General features: G+C 52.8%; 1 protein-coding gene across 6 annotated transcripts in view; it reads left to right on the forward strand.

The window, feature by feature from the left end:
- The first annotated feature begins 874 nt into the window (after window positions 1–874).
- The window catches only part of SLC37A1 (solute carrier family 37 member 1), a 47,399-nt gene continuing 29,726 nt past the window's right edge, over window positions 875–18,547 (forward strand). The window contains exons 1-7 of one of the 6 annotated variants that reach the window (XM_037043031.1): window positions 875–975; window positions 1,667–1,850; window positions 5,327–5,553; window positions 11,635–11,716; window positions 15,088–15,220; window positions 15,883–15,961; window positions 18,341–18,476. In XM_037043031.1, the coding sequence (XP_036898926.1) occupies window positions 5,498–5,553; window positions 11,635–11,716; window positions 15,088–15,220; window positions 15,883–15,961; window positions 18,341–18,476 (486 nt within the window). In that variant the 5' untranslated portion in view covers window positions 875–975; window positions 1,667–1,850; window positions 5,327–5,497. Of the gene's footprint in view, window positions 999–1,176; window positions 1,851–2,536; window positions 2,683–5,326; window positions 5,554–11,634; window positions 11,717–15,087; window positions 15,221–15,882; window positions 15,962–18,340; window positions 18,477–18,547 lie in introns of those variants that run through there. The other 5 variants (XM_037043030.1, XM_037043035.1, XM_037043034.1 and 2 more) reach the window with 5 other exon arrangements.

Raw genomic sequence — 18,547 nt, forward strand, 5'->3', positions numbered from 1 at the left:
ACTGTCCATACAAACCTTTCGGGGCATTTACAGCCCGGCCTTGGATTGCTTGTAACCGTAAGAATTGTTTTAACCAGGGGCAGCCTTCTGTCAGGAACTTCATTTGCAGTGTGTTTCTGCCTCCCTTCACTCGTCCTGGGGCTGGGCCCCCCGGGTTTGGACACGGTGGCACTGAGTGCGCACTGCAGACACTTCAATGCCCGGCTGCAGTCCCACCCTTCTCAGGGCTGCCCAAGGTCAATTTTTGGCAAGAAGAGTGGGACTCGGAGGAGGATGGTTTTGGGATGCAAAGGCACCAGTGGGGGATGGGGGTGGGGGGTCAGGTTCAAGTGAATGGGGCCAGGCTGATGTTCTCCAGCACCACCCTGCGAGCTGCCTGTGACAGACATGGTTCAACATAGCCTCTCCTGAGGGCCCACTGTCGCCCACTGAACGCTAGCATCATGATTCTGAGCCCTGAGAAGGGGCAGTAGGAGTCAAGGCCAGGAGGCCAGGCAGGCCCTCTTTGGCCCGGGCCCTGCTGGGGAATGCGCTGCTTTGCAGCTGTTGGGCGAGACCTACCTTGAAGACGCCGGCCCTTGGGAGCAGCTCCTGGTTGACCAGTGGAGAACGTGCCAGTAAATGTCCCTGTGCTGGCTGGAGAGCAGGTGCAAAGACAGGACCGCGCTAAGAATCTTGGGCAGGCGATGGCGGGTTGAGAGCTGGGGGTTGGGGGTGGTGGATAGCAACTACCAGCCCACGCGGGGGCGCCCCCGGGGCTTTTTGGGACCCTGGGCTGGCTCCGATGGGAGGTTGGGGGAAGGTTTAGGGAGGAGATTATCGGGAAGGGGAGGGGCCCAGCTGGCAGCCACCCCCCCCCCTCCCCGGCCTGGCGCCCCGCGGCCACAGGAAAGTGAAAGGGCCGCGGGGCCTCCGCACGTACCGCCCCAGGAAGTCGCGAGCAGGAAACGCCCGTGGAGGCCCGGCAGGGCTGCGGTGAGTGGGCCTGGGCAGTGCAGGTGAGGCGCAGGGTCTGCGATCAGCGGGGACCCTTTCTCGCCGCCCACACCTGCAGGGCTGCGGGACTAGGGCGCCGCGGCTGTGCCGCACCTGCCACCAGGGCGACAGGCGGGGACAGCGGGGGATGCCCTTGGGGACCGGGTCCCTGAGCCCTGCTCCCCCGCAGCCTGTCTTTGTGCTTGTCTTTGGCCTGGGCTGGGCAGTCCCGAGCTCCCCCGGCCCTAAGGAAGGCTCTGGGGTAAGGGGTCTAGAGCAGCGGCCGGACTCCCCTTCCGGCGTCCGGGACTGGCGGCAGGCGTGAGTGGAGGCGGGGGAGCCGGCGCTGGGCCGGCAGCCGCCAGCTGGAGCCCTGGGCAGGAATGAGATGAGCTGTCCTTCCCGGTCTCCTCCCCGGCCACTCGGGCCGAGATGACAGCTGGGTGTCTAGGGATGGGGCCGGAGGAGACCCGCTCGTTGTCCGCCGCGCTGTGGGGATGTGGGCGTGCCCGCCGGGTCCACCTGCTCTGGGGACCAGCCAACTGGGAGGAGCCGGCGCGGAAAGCCATCCCGGAGGCTCGGCACGCGTCAGCACCCTGGGCCTTTGGGTTGTTTGTCTATTGGGCAGCTGGTTCCCGAGCCCGTGAGCTTCATTGCCAACGGGAGTGACGGCGACCTTCTGTATTTGTAGGACTTAAGGCACCAGAAAGTCCCCCAGCTGTCGGCCACCGCCATTGGGCACCTCTTTCCTCTTTCTCCCGTCCTCCTGCTCTCCAGCCGGTCTCTGCTTAAGCTGGTGACTGGAGCTCTCCGTGAACCGTCAGGATTTGCATTTGAACGCAGGACACTGGAGAGCCCGTCACCCCACCCCCCAGGTTTGAATTTCTAAAGGTGGTTTCTTAAGCCTGTTTTTCCTTTAGTGTGTCGGAGGTCACTATCTGGAAGGCGTCACTTGCCCTCGAACTTAAATAGTGTGAGTTGGTTTGAGTGGGTAACTAGCTCGGATTTCCCCCCTTGCTCCCTGGCTAAACTCCCCTAGCTGGAGCATGAGTCCTGCCGCTCCAGCCCGATGTCTCACCACACTTGGGTGGGGGGTGGGGGGGCGGCTGTGCTGGCAGGTGTCGGGTGCAGGTCAACTTTGGTACCCAGCTGGTCCTAGGAGAGGGGGGTGGCTTTTGTTTGTAAGCCACAGGGTAACCCTTGTCACTCATCTTTCATGTTGAGTAGAGTGTGTAAAGCAGGAACTGTGGAAAGTGTTTTGCTTTGTTTTTTCCTGGAAAAGGAGTTGTTTCTCAGAGAATGTTTTGGGGGGATATGCATTTCCCACCCACCTTTGCCTTAAAATAAGATCCACTTTAGAGAATTTTTTGTTTAAGTATCCTGTTTAAAATACTTATGAGGTTGCTTTGATTATTCTGGAAAGATCCCTTTGATATTACTCTGCCTATGACTTATTTTTTTTTAACTTTTACTGATTGGGGGGCGGGGAGAGAGAAAACATCATTTGTTGTTCCACTTATTTTCCCATTCATTGGTTGTATCTTGTATGTGCCCTGACCAGGGATCAAACCCGAAACCTTGGGAATGGGAATGACGCTCTAACCAATGGAGCTACTTGGCCGAGGTGGCCATTACTCAAGGCTGAGTCTCATTATTTTCACCTCCGAAGAGCACAGGGAACTGGTCTAGGTATCTCAAACCACCAGGGTGAGTCTGAGGGTAGGGCTCCGGAACGAGTATTTTTCTCCAGTCATTCGTAACGGTTGGCTGGGTTGGGCCTTTAGGCAGAAGAGTATAGAGGCATGTGTTATACAGACTTCCATAAAGACACGCTGATGAGATGTTTCCCAAGTTGCTGTCTTTGACAGTGGAAGGAAACCGGATCTTCTGACACGTCTCCTGTTTGGGTGGTGAGGTCCAGCAGGCTAGTGAGAGCCATTAAAAAAAAGTCTTCTTACATACCTGGGCTGTGCTGAAAAGAGGATTAAAGGCAAGTGATTGGATCCTGTTCTGCTGCCCTGTCTTTGAAGGGGCAGGGCCGGAGGAAGTGAGGTGGGAGGGAGGAGGGGACGGAGGGAAACTGGCCTGACCTGATTTGGCCTCATTGTTCTGCTGTGAAGTGAGCACTGCCTCTCACTCAGAGTGGCCGTGGCTCCCAGGAGGAGACCTCACATGGAGGGACTCCAGTTAATGGAATGCTGTTCAGTGGGCACTGCCCAGGCTTTGGAGGAATGGGCTCATGGTGCTGAGCTCTCAGCATCTCATGTGGAAACCCACTATCTTCGCACATCCTAGATGCACTTTCGGTGAGAGGTTGTAACGCTAACTCTCACCCATTTCCTTGGGGGGTGGGTCGTGCAGGGGCAGGACGAGTCTATCTCAAAGGCAGTAGAGATTTTCTTCCTGTTGCTTTTCCAGTGCCTCCTGGATTGTTGTTGGTGCTACAGGTTTTACCAGAATTGAGTTGAGGTTGATTGATTTATTGGTCGGTCAGTCGATTTAGTAGATGGCAGTAGAGTGTGTCCAGATAAGCTGTGCCTCCAGAAGCAGCGTGGGGACGCAGGAAGACGCTGGACTCTGGCCGTCCGCGGTCAGACACTGTAACACCTAAACCGGACCCTTTCCTCCACAGTCGCCATCTGGGGAGCATTTCCCAAAGTCTGTTTACACCCCTAGAGAAGCCCACTCGTTTTGAGCATTTTAGTAAAACATATTTAAGTCTACTTTAGAGATTTGAAGAGTCGTGGAGATTTGCTCGACACATCGCTCGAGCACTCGCTCTGTGCTGGGTTCTGCACCAGCTCTCAAGGCGGCCTCGTCCTCTCCTGGGCGCACGTTTACTGAGCGCCTGCTACACAGCGGGCTGGTGCGAAGGACTTTCTGTGGATTGGGTCATTCCCTCTTTACAATAACCCTAAAATGTAAGTGCCGCCATTCCACTTTTTAGCAGGAGAGAGAGCCAAGGTCAGCTGTAGGGGCTGGTGACCCTCCAGGTGGAATAAGGGCTGAGGCCATGTCAAGGCCCTGGTGGGGCCAAGGGGCCTGGCTGGTGGGATCAAAGGGGTGGCTCTGGCTGGATCAGAGGGGCCCTCTGCACTGCCTCCTGCCTGAGGGGAGGTGCTGGGGTGGGGGGGTTCTGGGGTGAAAGCTTGGCAAGGATTTTGAGGGTTTTTGTTTTGGTATAAAGGAAAATCATTGAAGAGAGCATTTTTTGAAAGCTCGCTCTGGAGGGAGGGCTGGAATGAGCATGGGGAATGGTTCTAATTGGGAAGACAGGCACTTACTTACCCATCAATGTAAATCCTCCAAATCTGAGCTGTTTGTTATCCTAAGGAAGTTGCGTGGAGACATTAAATAAATATCAGCTTCTTTGAGATTATGGCACTGACAGGCCGCTGCGCCCAGAGGGCCGCTTATGTCAGCTTCTTGAAATCAAGATTAACGTTCACTCAAAAGTAACTTTCTCTTAAAAAAATTACGTGACCTGTGAATTTTCAGTGAGGATGAGACAGAACAATCCATGCTCTGTGTATACCGGAAATTGTACTTAACACACTGGTCAAAAGATTCCTTGCTGCCAAGTGAAGAAAAACTAAAAAACAAGACGAGTCATGAGGTTGGCTTTGGGCCAGGAGGTGTGCTGGGGCCCCTTTTCGGTTCTCAGGTCCCCCTGTCCACTCCTTGTCTTGCTCTGCCTTCAGCTCTGCCTTCAGAATGGGGTCATTTCCCTGGCCTCTGAGGGGCCACAGGAGATGGGAAGTGGAGCGGCAGCTACGAGGTGAAGTCCACTCCCACAGCATTAGATGCATTTAGGTCTGGGTGCAAAGCCGCAGCCAAATGGTGGGTTTGATGGCCTGCCATCTTGCCCGGGCCTGTGTACCTCCCTTTGTCCTATGTTACTGTGGCTCAGCCCTGGGCCGGTCCAGAGTGGGTGGAATGGAACACGTCCAGTCCCCTGGCGTGCTCTGCTGATGGAGCACGTGGCGTGACTGCTGGGCACAGACTGGTCTCACATGACGTTAATATTCCGTAGGGTATTGTGGTTAAGGGTGAGCGGGTTGATCTCTAGATGCCTTCCAGGTGGAGATGAACTCAGTGGTTCCTTCCCTATCATCAGAACATCACATGAAATTCCTTCAGTGATCTCTGAACAAGCACCTCCCACCCCCCACCCCCGCCCCTCACGGCAGACACTGCTGCCACCTAGTGGCCCGGTGGTGGGCATGCCCAATGTCCTGGAAGGCCAGCCTCGCGCTGGGCTGGGTAACAACGAAAGGGGAGTATGTTCTGCTGGGCATTCCAAGGTACTGTTGCCAGAATACCTGACTTTCAATCCTCTTTCTCATTGTAGAGAGCTAAGCCCCTGCAGGAGGGAAGAGGGTACGAGAGACCCAACAGGACACCTCTACTTACGTTCCAGCCCATGTGAGTGCAGGGGCAAGTGGGAAACTCGGAGCCAGGATTACCAAACTCTTCATGAAGCATCAGATTTCGTGACCAGAGCTCTGTGGTCCGTGTGTAAATGGCTCGACTCCCTGCCGGCATTCGCTTCATCATCTCATTCTCCCGGGATCAGTGGTGAGTCCCTGGCTGAGAGTGGGTTGAGCGCCACTGTGCCGCTGGCCGCCCCCCACCCCCCCCAGGTTCATGACAAAACGCATGCAGGTGGTGGCTTCCCTATAGCCACGGAACCACTTCTCAGTGGTGGAAGTTGTGAGGAGCATGGCCCAGTTGTTCTCCATCTTCGGTTCTGGAGGTGTCAGGTAGCATTTAAGACTCCTTTGAGGTCTCCAGTGGTTTCGGTAATAATCATGGCCCCCACAGAAAGATGACCACTGGCTGCCAGCAGGACTCTCACATGCCCGTGAGTGAAAGCCGCATGTGAACTCTGAGCTCAATGTGTGGTCTAGCTGGGGCAGAACTTCAGAGAGAAGGGAACATCTGCGTAAGTGAGATGCCGACCAGAACACAGCTTCCTGCTCCGAGAGCACCTCTGCTTGCATGCCCTGTGCGAGCCCTTCTCTGGGGAAGGTGGCGGATGGTCATGAACCCCATCCTCCTTGTAGGAAGCCACGGGCAAGGGCAGAGTCGGACTGGAGCAGGGCTCTCTGGCCTCTGGCACGGACCCTCAGTGGTGTCTTCCCTGCTGATCTCAGTCAGGAAGGGTAAAATTTTCCTCTGCCCTCTTAGGTTCAGTAATTGGGGGCATGCAAATTAAACTGAAAAAGATTCACAGGAGAAGAGAATTGAATCACGTTTATGCAGTTTACAGAAAAACGTGACTCACAGCGGCTGTTAGAATTTGGAGCTTGTATGCCAAATTCTTGATGGGGGAAGAAGAGGAGGAGAAAGGCACTGATGGGAAAACAGATTTGGAAAGGTAAATGGGCCTCCGGACAACACGCGGGCACTGTGTCACTGTCGGGACTGTGACTGTTAGGGTGTGGTGTGGATGCTTCTTGTCTTCGGTGCCAAGTCCGTCTCCCTGGGTGCTCCCAGGAAGGGACTTAGGGCAGCTGAGTTCTTGAGGGAGGCTGTGCCTTCAGGCGGAGAAGAGATTTTAGGAACTCAAATGCTTTCTGCTCAAAATGATTTTTATACCGTATCAGCATATTCCGGAACCCCTTGGCCTCCATCACGACCACCCACTTGTGGCTTCCACACCCTCAGCATCTTCTCAGGCCCCTCTAGATGGTAGAGCACCCACTGGGTCTCAGGTGTGACTTCAGCCATCTCCTCCTTTCCAGAGCTGTCCCCTTGTTGCCTCATTTCGAGTCCACTGCAGATCCAGCCATGAGTGTTTAAACACTTAAACACTTTTATCTCCAGAGCATTCGTCTTTGGCTTCCTTGTTTTACAACTTTATTTTGGTGCAGTTTTCAAACTCGCAGAATTATGAGAGTGTTACAAAGAGCTGCTATAAAATTCCTGTGTATCACAGACTCTTATGTTTTTTTGAGGTTGAGAGCTACAGAGACAGAGCCGTGCATCTCGAACTTGAGTGAGCGAGCGACTCACCCAAGAACTTGTTGGAGTGTGCGTTCTGACTCGGTGGGTCTCGGGCAGCCCGAGAGCCTGCGTTCCCAGGTGGTGGTGCCCTCAGCCTGCTGACCACACTTGGCGTAGGAAAGACACAGTTTGTCTTCATTCCATTCCCTCTCTGCCTCCACCTTGCTCTTTGACCTTTAAAACTTATTTTTAGCTGAGCTTTAGCAACCCTAACAAGACCGGCTTTAACATTCCTCCGGAAGACATTTTTTGTGGTTCCACACAGCACACCTGCCCGTTTCTGCAGCATTTCGAGTTCCCATTGGGAACTGACTCCCCCTCTGAGTGCAGCTGGGTAGGGAGGCGCGTCTCAGGACGCCCATCTCACTGTGGCAGCCGGCGGGGGCCCTTGAGGTTCCGCTCCCAGGAGCCTCCTGGAACAACGCGGATCCAGCAGGAGGCAGGGTGGGAGGCAGGAGGTGCTGCAGGGCTCTCTCGGGGGGCTTTGACTCTTGAGTGGGGTGAACCAAGGGCAGAGGGGCTGCTAGTGTGCGTGTCGTCGGGCTGTGGGGCCTGGGCCGGGCCAGCAGACAAGTTTCTAACATCGCGCCTCATTTCTTCTCCGTGTGTGTGCACAGTGTGCACACACGTGCACACGTTTTTTAATGAAGCGTCTGAGAGTAAGTTACAGGCGCCGTGTCCTTTGATTCTAAATACTTCGGTGTGCATTTCCTGTACACAAGAATTCTCGCCTAACTGTATACAAGGACCAAAATCAGGAAATTTAACACTGATACAATGCTACCATCTAATCTGCAGTCTGTATTCAGAATTAGATCGGGTGTCCCCTAATGTCTTTTATGGCCCAGGGTCCAGTCCAGGGTCACACTGCCCTGTGGGCTTAACCTCCTTTCATCTGAAACTGTTTCTTGGCCTTTCTTCGTCTTTTATGACCTTGACATTTTTGATTGGCACGAGCCATTTTTTTATAGACTGTCTTTGGTTTTGGATGTGTCTAGTATTTCTTCATACTTAGGGTCAGATTATGCATTTTTGATGGGAATACCACAGAAGGGAGACAGCTTCTCACTGATAGCGAGGGAATTAAAAATATGGGGAGGGGAGGTCCGGACTGAATGAATCCCATTGTATTGGATTGGAATTAAAGAAAGCAAAAAAAACTGGTGAGAAATTGGGGGGAGAAGTGTATGTATGTGGCTGTGTGGATGTACGTGGTATGTGTGTAGTGGGTGTTACGTGTGTGTGCGAAATACCACACCCCTGCCATGTCCCTGCCCACTGAGAGACCCTGGGGACAGCAACGCCTGCAGCAGTGAGCACGCCCGGTGCCAGCTCTTGGTTTCTGCGTGCCGTCCCCACGCAAGGAGCTGGCGTCTTCGGGGACCAGGTCAGCCCTGGAGCAGGGGAGGTGAGGGGATCCGGGAATATCTTGTGCAGAAAATAAGGAGATGCTTAAAAGTGAAGGGACTCTCACCGCCACCTCTGGGGTGATTCGAGGTGTAAAATAAACAACACTAGTAACAGATTTCAGCTCACTGAGGGAGTTCCAAATCCAGTGAGTCCACGCAGCTATAATTCAATAAATGCATAAGCAGGAGAAAGTGAACTCTTCTGCACAGCAAAACACAGCTCCGTAGGAGAGCAGGAGCATCCCTCCACCCCGATAGCCCTCCCGTCACCACCAGCAGTGCTCAGTTTGGTGAGGGTCACCAACGGAGGGACACACACTGCTCTGGGGAAGTTGGAGCCGCCGGTTCTTCATCTCCAGGTGCCTTCCCACAACTTCCTCATTCGTTGTTTAGAGGGAAAAGTTGTAGCTTCCCCGTGGGGCCACCTGGGGCAGCCCCTTAACTTGTGGTCAGTGCTGAGGTCACCAGAGCCCCATGCCTCCCCTAGGGGGCTCTGAACAGGGCTGCGCCCCAGCCCAGGGTACTTTCCTTGTTTCCAAAGGAAGGGAGTCTCTGGGCTAGTTTCTGAGCCAAGTCGTACTGCTCAGCACCTCTCGCCCAAAGCACTTGTTCTTTCCCTGTTTGCATGTGACTGAGATAAATAACCTTCCCAAAAGGACACATATTCTGCATGGAGTCTCTTATTTTGCCTCTGGGAACACTTCTGAGGAAGCTTTGAAGGTGCACAGTGACTGTCATTGCCAAGATAGGCTTTCTTTGCTAGAAACTTGAGGTTGGCCCAAGCGGTTGGCATCCAACCAGTACAAGATAAAGGGAAACAAACATCATTTAAAATCCTTGCATCGCACATGACAAAGGCAGAAAGAAAATGAAGAAAGAATTACAAAACGGGCAAAGGACTTAGGAGAGTTGTTTAGGACTCTAGTCCCTTAGCCCAGGATGACCCTGCAGAAGTGAAAAGATTCTCTTTGTGAACCAGGCAACCTGCAGGAACGCCTCCTCGAGGCGTTCCACGTCCACAGAGGACGAGCTGCAGATTCGGTTCGGCGTGTGCTGCCCCCCTCTGCCGCCCACGTGTGTGCGGAGCGTCCCTGGGCAGGGGCTGCGTGTGGCACCCCCTGCCGCCCTACGGCACAGCCCTGGAACCCCGTTGTTCCCCAGCCCAGGGCTGGTGAGCCGTCCTGCAGAACCAGCGGTCAGAGAGGGGGCAGAGGCCCATGAATGGTGACCAGGTTCCCATAACCTAGGCGGTGTGACTCCCTGAGAATGCTGGTGTGTGAGGGCCCAGGGCTTTTCAGATGTTGTCTGGACAAATGGAGGAGCTCTTTATTTCTGGGTTATTAATTCTGTTTTGTAAATATGGTAACATACTTGAAAAGTGAAGTATTTATAACTAGAATATTCTGTTTCCATCTTTGTAGAAAGCACCAACATCTTGTAGAGAGCATCAACCCAAGGTTCATTTAAGTGAAGCTACTTTCCCAAAACCCTTCTTAGCTGGGCCAGAGGACATTCGGATTCTCCCAGGGGGTCACAGAGCGGCAACTGGTAGTGCCGCATCCTTGGGGGCTCCAGGTCCCCCTCCATACTCTGAGGTGGGGAGGTCACCCAGTCTGAGAACTTTTTTGAACACTCCTCGTGGAGATTGGGAAGAGGACCCCTGTGCCCAAATGGGGACAGCTCAGGGCTCCCACAGCCTGCACTCGCCCCGGTAATTTACATCCGTTGAGGCAACAGTTGGCCAGCGAATCCACCTGTGTGTCGGAAATCGGGTATTGAGGCTCACAGAGTCCCAATAGTCTAGACTCTTGCTATGATGGCAACTTAAGGCACCTAGTAGCAGTGGGTGAGGTAACAGAGCTTTCAGCAAATAATTGAGAGACTTCCATTCTCCACCCCAACAGACGGTTTTCAGAGCCACAAGGACAGAGGCCTGGACTTTGTAACTAACCCCCTGCACCTGCGTGGTCTCTGCTCCTTGGGATAAAATACACACTTTTTTATGGATTTACTTCTTTCCCATCGGGTCCCTGGCACGGACTCGGAGAGCCAAGACTCACAGGAAAGCCGTCAGTGCCTCGGTGATGAGGAGGAGCTCACGGGGCCATTTCTTCACTCATTTATCAAGTACTCCTTGGTGCCTGGCAAGTGGGTTTGGTGTTTTCCTCTCCCTAAGGCACAGGTGTCTGGTCGTCCCGTCAGTTCTTTTTCTCCCACCTGATATAGGATCTTTATTTTTTTTAATCTAGAAATATTTACTTGTCCCCCACCAGCCAAAGAGGCGGGACCCCCTAGGGTTCTGTGTGTTACTCACTGAGCACTGCCCTTGAGGAGTAAAGCACAGTGTGGATGGGAGACTGGAGGAGGGGTTTCACTGTCCCCCAGAGCCCCCGCCCGTCTCTGTTCGTGGGTTAACTGTCAGTGCCAGCCATCGCTCGACTCGAAAGGTATTGGCCTGTTCGGGCCAGACACGGGCCAGGTGACTCAGGGTGAGAGGCGGGGTCTCAGGACACTGAAGGGCCTGCCCCCTGGTGGAGGCCCCTGTCTTCGCCTTCTGCCAAACTCGTTCCTCCTGACTTTTTGGGGGGTGAGCGGGGCCTTAGGAAATATTTTTCCATAGCGTGGTTCAGAATTTTAGACTGGAATAAACTTCCGTTTTCTTACTAAAGAAGCTTCTTTCCTTTAGACTCCCATATATTTCAGCACCCCCCCCCCTTACTGCTTTTCTCATAAGCCAGAAAGAGCAGCTGGGCTTTAAGCCAGCATTTTTATATCGCCGGCCTTATTCATAGCTTGTGAGCATCACTGGGTTTTTCTCATTGAGGTCAGTGAGATATTTACGTTCTTGCCTGGCTCATGTGCTTCTGAACAGTTGCGTAGAAACTAAAAAGGGAAAACTATGAACTTAAATGCCCAGCCTTACAAGGAACTTGCAGTTGACTTTGTTCGCACTGAATACCCCGTCTTGTCGTCTGCTTTGTGAGCATGTGTTCATCTTCTGGGTCCCAGGTTTCTCTTTGATTATAGTTGTTTTAATAAATGTTTAAATAGTTTCAATTTGGACAGAAGTCCCACTTTTTTCATACAGTATTACAGTGATATTATAAATAGGATGAATAATTGATGTAGGACTGGATGAGTAATACACAGCGTAAGAGGGTTTAAGAACGACAGTCACCATGGGTTCTTCCTGCCGCTCATATTACTGGCCTTTGTTTTCTGTCCCCGTTTTGTGTTTCAGGTACAGAGCCTTCGTTTTCATCTTGACATTTTTGCTCTATGCGAGTTTCCACTTATCTCGAAAGCCTATCAGCATAGTTAAGGTAAGGAATCATCAAACACTTCGTTTCCTATCCTGCCTGTAATCTCGATAATGAACTTGTTACTTTAAGAGGCAACTGATGGTGGGGGGGGGCCCTGCAGGGGAAGCAGGGGCAAGATGAATGAAGAAAAGGAATTACGAAGAAGCAACGTATTCTGTTGGTTTGCTTTTTCTTCTTTTTTCTGAAATTAAAATCTCAACAATGTTTTTCTCTTTATACTTTAAGACGTGGTATACTTTCTTTTTTTAACACTTTTTAAAATATATTTTATTGATTATACCATTACAGTTGTTGTTCTATTCCCCCCCTTCATTCTCCTCCACCCTGCACACCCCCTCCCCCATCCCTTCCCCCCTTTAGTTTATGACCACGTGTCTCAAATTCATTAGATTCTATATTTCCCCCACTATTCTTGCCCTCCCCCTATTATTTTCTACCTACTGTCTATGCTATTTTCTGTACCTTCTCCCCCCTTCTCCTCCTCCCACCCCCCTGTTGCTAACCCTCCATGTGTTCTTCATTTCTATGGTTCCGCTCCTGATCTAGCTGTCTGCTTAGTTTGCTTTTCTTTTAGGTGTGGTTGTTGATAACTGTGAGTTTTCTGTCCTTTCACTGTTCATATTTTTTATCTTCTTTTTCTTAGTTAAGTCCCTTTAACATTTCATATATAATAAAGGCTTGGTGATGATGAACTCCTTGAATTTGATCTTATCTGAGAAGCACTTTATCTGTCCTTCCATTCTAAATAAAAACTTTGAGAGATAAAGCAATCTTGAATGTAGGTCTTTGGATTTCATGAGTTGGAATACTTCTTTCTAGCCCCTTCTTGCCTATAAGATCTCTTTTGAGAAATCCACTGACTGTCTGATGGGCACTCCTTTGTAGGTGACTGTCCCCTTATCTCTTGCTGCTTCTAGAATTATATCCTTCATTTTAATCTTGGCTAATGTAATTATGAAGTGCCTTGGTGTGTTCCTTCTTGGGTCCACCTTCTTTGGGACTCTCTGAGCTTCCTGGATTTCCTGGAAGTCTATTCCTTTGCCAGACTGGGCAAGGTCTCCTTTATTATTTGTTCAAATATGTTTCCACTCATGGCTGTTTCTTTTCCCCTTCTGGTACCCCTAAAATTCAGAAGTTGGAACGTTTAAAGATGTTCTGGAGGTTCCTAAGCCTCTCCTCATTTTTTTGAATTCTTGTTTCTTTATTCTTTTCTGGTTGGATGTTTCATTCTTCCTTCTGGTCCACTCCATTGATTTGAGTCCCAGTTTCCTTTCCATCATTATTGGTTCCCTGTGCATTTCCCTTCATTTCAATTAGTTTAGCCTTCATATGTTCTTCTAATTTGTGACTAAAATCAACCAGTTCTGTGAGCATCCTGATCACCAGTGTTTTGAACTGTGCATCTGAGAGGTTCGCTATTTCTATGCACAGAGGTAGTATACTTTCAATTATACTACCTGACAGTTTCAGAATTCTAAAGCTTAATGAAGTATATATGTATTCCTGTCTTGTGTGAATTTTCTCTCCAAAATGTCCAGTCTAAATTGTCCCCCAATGGCTTCCACGACCATCACATGCAGATCCGAGTCGGGCTGTGGCAGTGGGTCCTCGTTATTCTCAGAACTCTTGAGTCCCTCTTCGAGTGATGGGTGGGAGAGGCTGGTAAGCAGGCTCACATTTAACGAGACTGAGGAAAGAGTCAAGCAGACAGTCCTACGTAGTAGCCAGTTATGACTGGGAGGAAAGCAACAAGAGTTTCTGACCCTCCTTGGAATTACATCGCTTTGCCTAGATTGTCAACAGGCTTGAACGGCTTTGGACTCTTGACTGTGGAAGGAAGAAGGAAGTTGTCTGTTGCCGAAGGGAGCTCACGTACAGCTCATCGCCCCTCCCTCACTTCCAGTCATCGGCAGGGACGCAGACCCAGGACTGGGTTATACTGGGTTATACTGGCTGAGTAACTGGCAGCAGAGAGTTCCTGTGACTCTGTGGAAGTCAGAAGCTGGCCCAGGGGCACCGGGCTCCCAACTCAGAGCCTGAGTCCCTGCCAGGAAGGAGGCGAGGCTGCCTTTGTCACAGCACAAAACTATACGGAAATGCTGTTCTGCTTGTTTAGGAAATGGAGATGGAACATGTGTAACCTTTTCTATTTCCCATGGATGGCTCCTCCCTTAAATGACAGCAGAGAATGTTAAAATTCTGGTTGAAGTCACGGTCCCGTGCTTCCGTGGAAGGCGCGTGTCAGAACCCACCCCAGCCCTGGTCCCGGTTCCCTCTCCCATCCGACCTGGAGCTTTCTTACTGAAAGCTGACCAGAGCAGCATCCGTGAGGCCTCCGGTCTGGCCAGCTTGGCCTCCACGAGAAGCAGCAGCTGGGCAGAAACACCTGACTCCTGAAGGCAAAGAGTGGGAAAAAGTATAAAATCTAGTGAGTTGCGGAAATGCTGAAAATGCCAGCCCTAGGCAGGGAAGGACTGTGGGGCCCCACCATGTCTCTGACCGAAGCTTATGGTCATGTCCACAGCCCCACTCGGTCACCCAGGCGGAGGGTAAGTAAGCTGAGCACAGGCCAGGGCAAGAGGCAGGGCTCACTCACCCAAGGGGGCCCCTGGCCCCTGCAGAGGACGAGGTCTGCCCAGGAAAGCTGTTTGGCAAATAGCAACTTTTAATTTGTGAAGCAGGACCCTTGGCTAGATTTTTAGGGCAGCGTGCCAATAACAGTGACACAGCCATGTGACCGCCATGCGGCCACGTCCCATGTACCATGCCCTAAATATACTGACACTTACCCAGGAAGTGATCACCTGGCTGAGGTCTGGCCCCTTGTCAGCTCCGGCAGGCTGCTTGTGCCCTGTCCCCCATCATACCCACGCCGGGCAGCCCCGACTCTCACCAAGGTCCCCACAGAGCCTGTTCTTGAACGTCATACGTGGAAATGGAGTCCACCATTTGAGCCCCTTTGGGTTGGGTTTATTGTCCTGGAGGCATCCTTGTCGTTGTGGGGACCAGGCGCCTGTTCCCTTGTGCCGAGCAGGATGAGGCTGTAGGAACCAAGCAGGATGACTCTGCCGGCCCGCTCTGGGCAGGCGGTCCGAGGGCAACCGGCAGCCGGCTTTCAGCGGCACAGCTGCCCTGAGTGGTCGTCTTCGGTGGCCCTGGACATGCTTGGGTTTGCTGTGTGTGCTCAGGAGCGGGGCTGCTGGAGCCCACACACCCTGGGCCACCAGCTTGCCGTGGGTCCTGCAGGCAGCCTGCCCCAGCTGTGACCCCTTCCCCAAGGCTGGAAAGAGGGGCGCTGTTGGTACCCTGCATCCCTGTTGAGCTCACCCGCTGCAGGCTGAGCTTCCTATCTCTGGCCTCTGATGTCCTAGGGTGAGCTCCACAGGTACTGTGCTCCTGTGAACAAGGGTGGAGTCAGGCCCAACGGCCAGAGCCAAACAGCCCGCAGCGTCGCCACTCACCAGCTCCCAGACAACGAGACCGACTGTGGCTGGGCCCCGTTCGGTGAGTTCCCCTGTCTGCATACTTCTGAAATGGGGGTCCCTGCAGGGCTCTGCACAGCGGGAGGGCCAAGAGGCTGAGGGTGTGGCCCGACTCTCCCAGCCTTGCCAATTGGGTGGCAGTGCTGGTGTTCTGAGTGGAAGTTTGTCTCAGGGAGCAGCTCTGTCCCACCCCGGGTCCCACTCTGCCACCGCCGCTGTGTCGTGGGGCCTGTGTGCTGGGGTGCCACCACCTAAACAAAGACCCTTCCCGTGGGGAAGGCAGCTTGTAGGTGGTATGTGTCAGAGCCGAAAGTCAGGGCGCGCAGAGCAGGAACCATGGGTAGAAAGGAGAGACCACAGGGCCTGTGTGGGGCTGGCCTCCGCGGGGCGCTGAAGGAAATGAAGAAGCCTGTGCCCACCATGAGCCACGTGGGTCCATTCCCACCAGTAACGTGTACTTAGTGGTTGTTCAGAATGTGGTGGCCGCATCTTCCTTTGCCGAGAAGCCAGCGGCAGGCACACTGCCGCATCCTCTGAGCCCCTCCTCTGAGCCCAGTGCCCAGCACCCACACCCAAAGGGCAGATGCTCGTATCTTCCCGCCCTTCCCCCACTCCAACACATGTACTGTGTTTACGGGGGGGGGGGGAAGCACCACTCTCCTCTGTCCACTTCCACCCGTGCAGATCAGGACAACTACCAGCAGCTGCTCGGGGCCCTGGACTACTCCTTCCTGTGCGCCTACGCCATTGGCATGTACCTGAGGTAGGTCTGCTCCAGTGTGCGAGGCCCTGGCCAGTTACTCCGCTCAATGCAGAATCATCTCTGGTGCACTGAGGTGTGCAGGACGTGTGACACTAGCCCCACCCGCAGGTCACTTACCGTCCAGGCTCTTCTCAGGGACAAGGAAAAAGTGACAGCTAGCGTGCACTGCTGTGTCTGTGAGGACATGACCACAGGGAGGTTTAGAAACCCCGGGCGCTGTGCTGCTCCGGGCAGACTGTCCACGCGTGGCTTTCCTGGCCCTCGGGTCTAGGACGCATGTGAGCCCTGCCAGGGTGGGGTCCCCCGGGCACAAGGCACCGGCAGCTCCTGGCGGTGCTCAGGGGAGAGCATCCTCGGCTGTGGTCTCAGGGGCTGCCATCTGTTTACGGTCCCAAGTCACCAGTTCCACAGTTTACAAGTTTGTGCCGGGTGTGTCCACCTGGACGGCCTGCACAGAGCCCCGAACCTGAGCACGAGGCCGCGCAGCATGGCGGCTGGGGCGCGCACAGAGACACTCGGCTGTGATCTGAGCTGCCTGCTCCTGTGGGCAGTGCTCTGTGGCTCTGCAAAATGGGGGGAAGATAGTTCTCACCTCGCAGGACTGTGACGGGGATTTGACACACGCAGGACGCTCGGCACAGTGCTGGCACATGGTGCGTGCCCAGTGTCTGTCACACATGATTATTATCCTGGGTTCTTGATCCTATTCTTGAACTGACCTTGACCCGAAGGTGTAAATGTAGAGTGGGTAACGGGACTTGTGGTTGGCGGGTTAAATACTGGTGTTATGTCAGTCCAGCCAGGTTGGGGAAGAAACAGCATAATAGGGACAGAGCCCTTTCACTCAAGAGGCTTCTGTTCAGAGACTGAGATCTTTAGATTCGAGAATCTCGGGGATGGTGTCAGTGTTGAGCCTGCTCCCCAAGGCCTGCCAGAGTGTGGTGGGTCAGGACCTGGGCCCCTGCCCCCGCCCCAGCCCCAGCCCCCGCCCCCGCCCCAGCCCCATGCACTGCGTGGGGGTTGGGCCAGGCAGTTTCTCTGGTGGAGTGGATGGTTTCCTTTACTGTGGTGCGTATTTGCAGAGTGCTGCAGAGGGCGCAGTGACACGTACAGAAGCCCGAAGCACACGGTGCACGGAGAACGTGAGCCCGACTGACGGGAAGTGCTGTGGAAGCCCCAGGCTTCCTCGGCCTGGGAGGCCGCCAGGCTGCAGCAGTGTGCCATCCTGAGGGATTGCGCTTGTATTCGAAACACGGGTCTGCCTGGACACCCATAACATAATCCCAAGTGTAAAAAGACCCAAAGGCCCAGTGTGTTTTTCTCGGTTTCTAGAAAGCAGTATTTAAATGTTCTCCTCAGCTGGGAGTGGTTTGGTCTCTTAGGAAACATAGAGCGATATCTGGGGACATTTGTGGTGTCACAGCTGGAGAAGGGATGCTGCTGGCACCAAGTGGGCAGAGACCAGGGGTGCCGCTAAGGCCGCAGCACACAGGACAGCCCCCCACCACAAAGGTTTCCTGGCCCCGAGACACTAAGAGTAATGAGGTTGAGGGACCTGGTTTAAATAAAGTGGTTTTACTGTTGCTTGTTTATTGGCAAAGATCATTTTTCATGCAGCTCACCAGGGAGGGTTATTGTGAAATTCTGCCGAATGTGAGGTCCCCTGTCGACTCGGGACCGCAGCACAAGCGAGCACTGCTGCCACGCACGGCCTTCAAAAATTTTTATTTACTTATTTTTAGAGAGAGGGGAAGGGAGGGAGAAAGAAACATCAATGTGTGGTTCTCTCTCATGCAGCCCCTATTGGGGGCCTGGCCCACAACCCAGGCATGTGCCCTGACTGGGAATCGAACCAGCAACCCTTTGGTTCATAGGCCAGCGCCCAATCCACTGAGCCACACCAGCTGGGGCTAAAACTTTTAGGTAGAGCTCAAATTCGGGCCCAGTTAATGTGTGTGAGTAACTTAATGACAGTTGAGGGGCCAAGAGACTGGCTCATGGCCATAGGTGATCCCTTTTAATGATATTTGTCTATAGGTTGACAGCTAAAATTGTAACTTGGTGTCGTTTATATAAAAGCCAGATTAACTAGCAGGACGAGTTTTTTTAATTGGCAGCCATCAAAGTGTATGAGGTTCATTATTTGACAGTTCGTGACTTTTGCCGGAAATAAAAAATCTTCAAAGATGTTGCCAGCTGACAGTTTCTGGTTAACAAATGTTCCATTGGGAAATACTTGATTGAATGTTCTTGGAAACTGTGGTGTTTAGAGTTCTAGAAGCTCAGAGAACAGCATGAAAACATCCAGAAAGAAATCACGGGTCATTTACGTTATGGGTGTGTGTGTTTGCTCATATTTGTCTCTTTTCTTATCCTCAGTGGCATAATAGGGGAGCGCCTGCCGATTAGGTATTACCTAACTTTCGGAATGCTGGCCAGTGGCACCTTTACTGCCCTGTTTGGATTGGGCTATTTCTACAACATCCACAGTTTCAGCTTCTACGTGGTGACTCAGGTATGGTCCGGGTCCGTGTGGGGTTTCCACGATGTGGGGTTTCCACAATGAGCTGGACGAGGCGTTTATGT

The sequence above is a fragment of the Sturnira hondurensis genome, unplaced genomic scaffold (genome assembly GCF_014824575.4).
Source record: "Sturnira hondurensis isolate 20B ecotype Veracruz unplaced genomic scaffold, ASM1482457v3 Scaffold0003874, whole genome shotgun sequence".
In the NCBI taxonomy this organism is placed as follows: Eukaryota; Metazoa; Chordata; class Mammalia; order Chiroptera; family Phyllostomidae; genus Sturnira; species Sturnira hondurensis.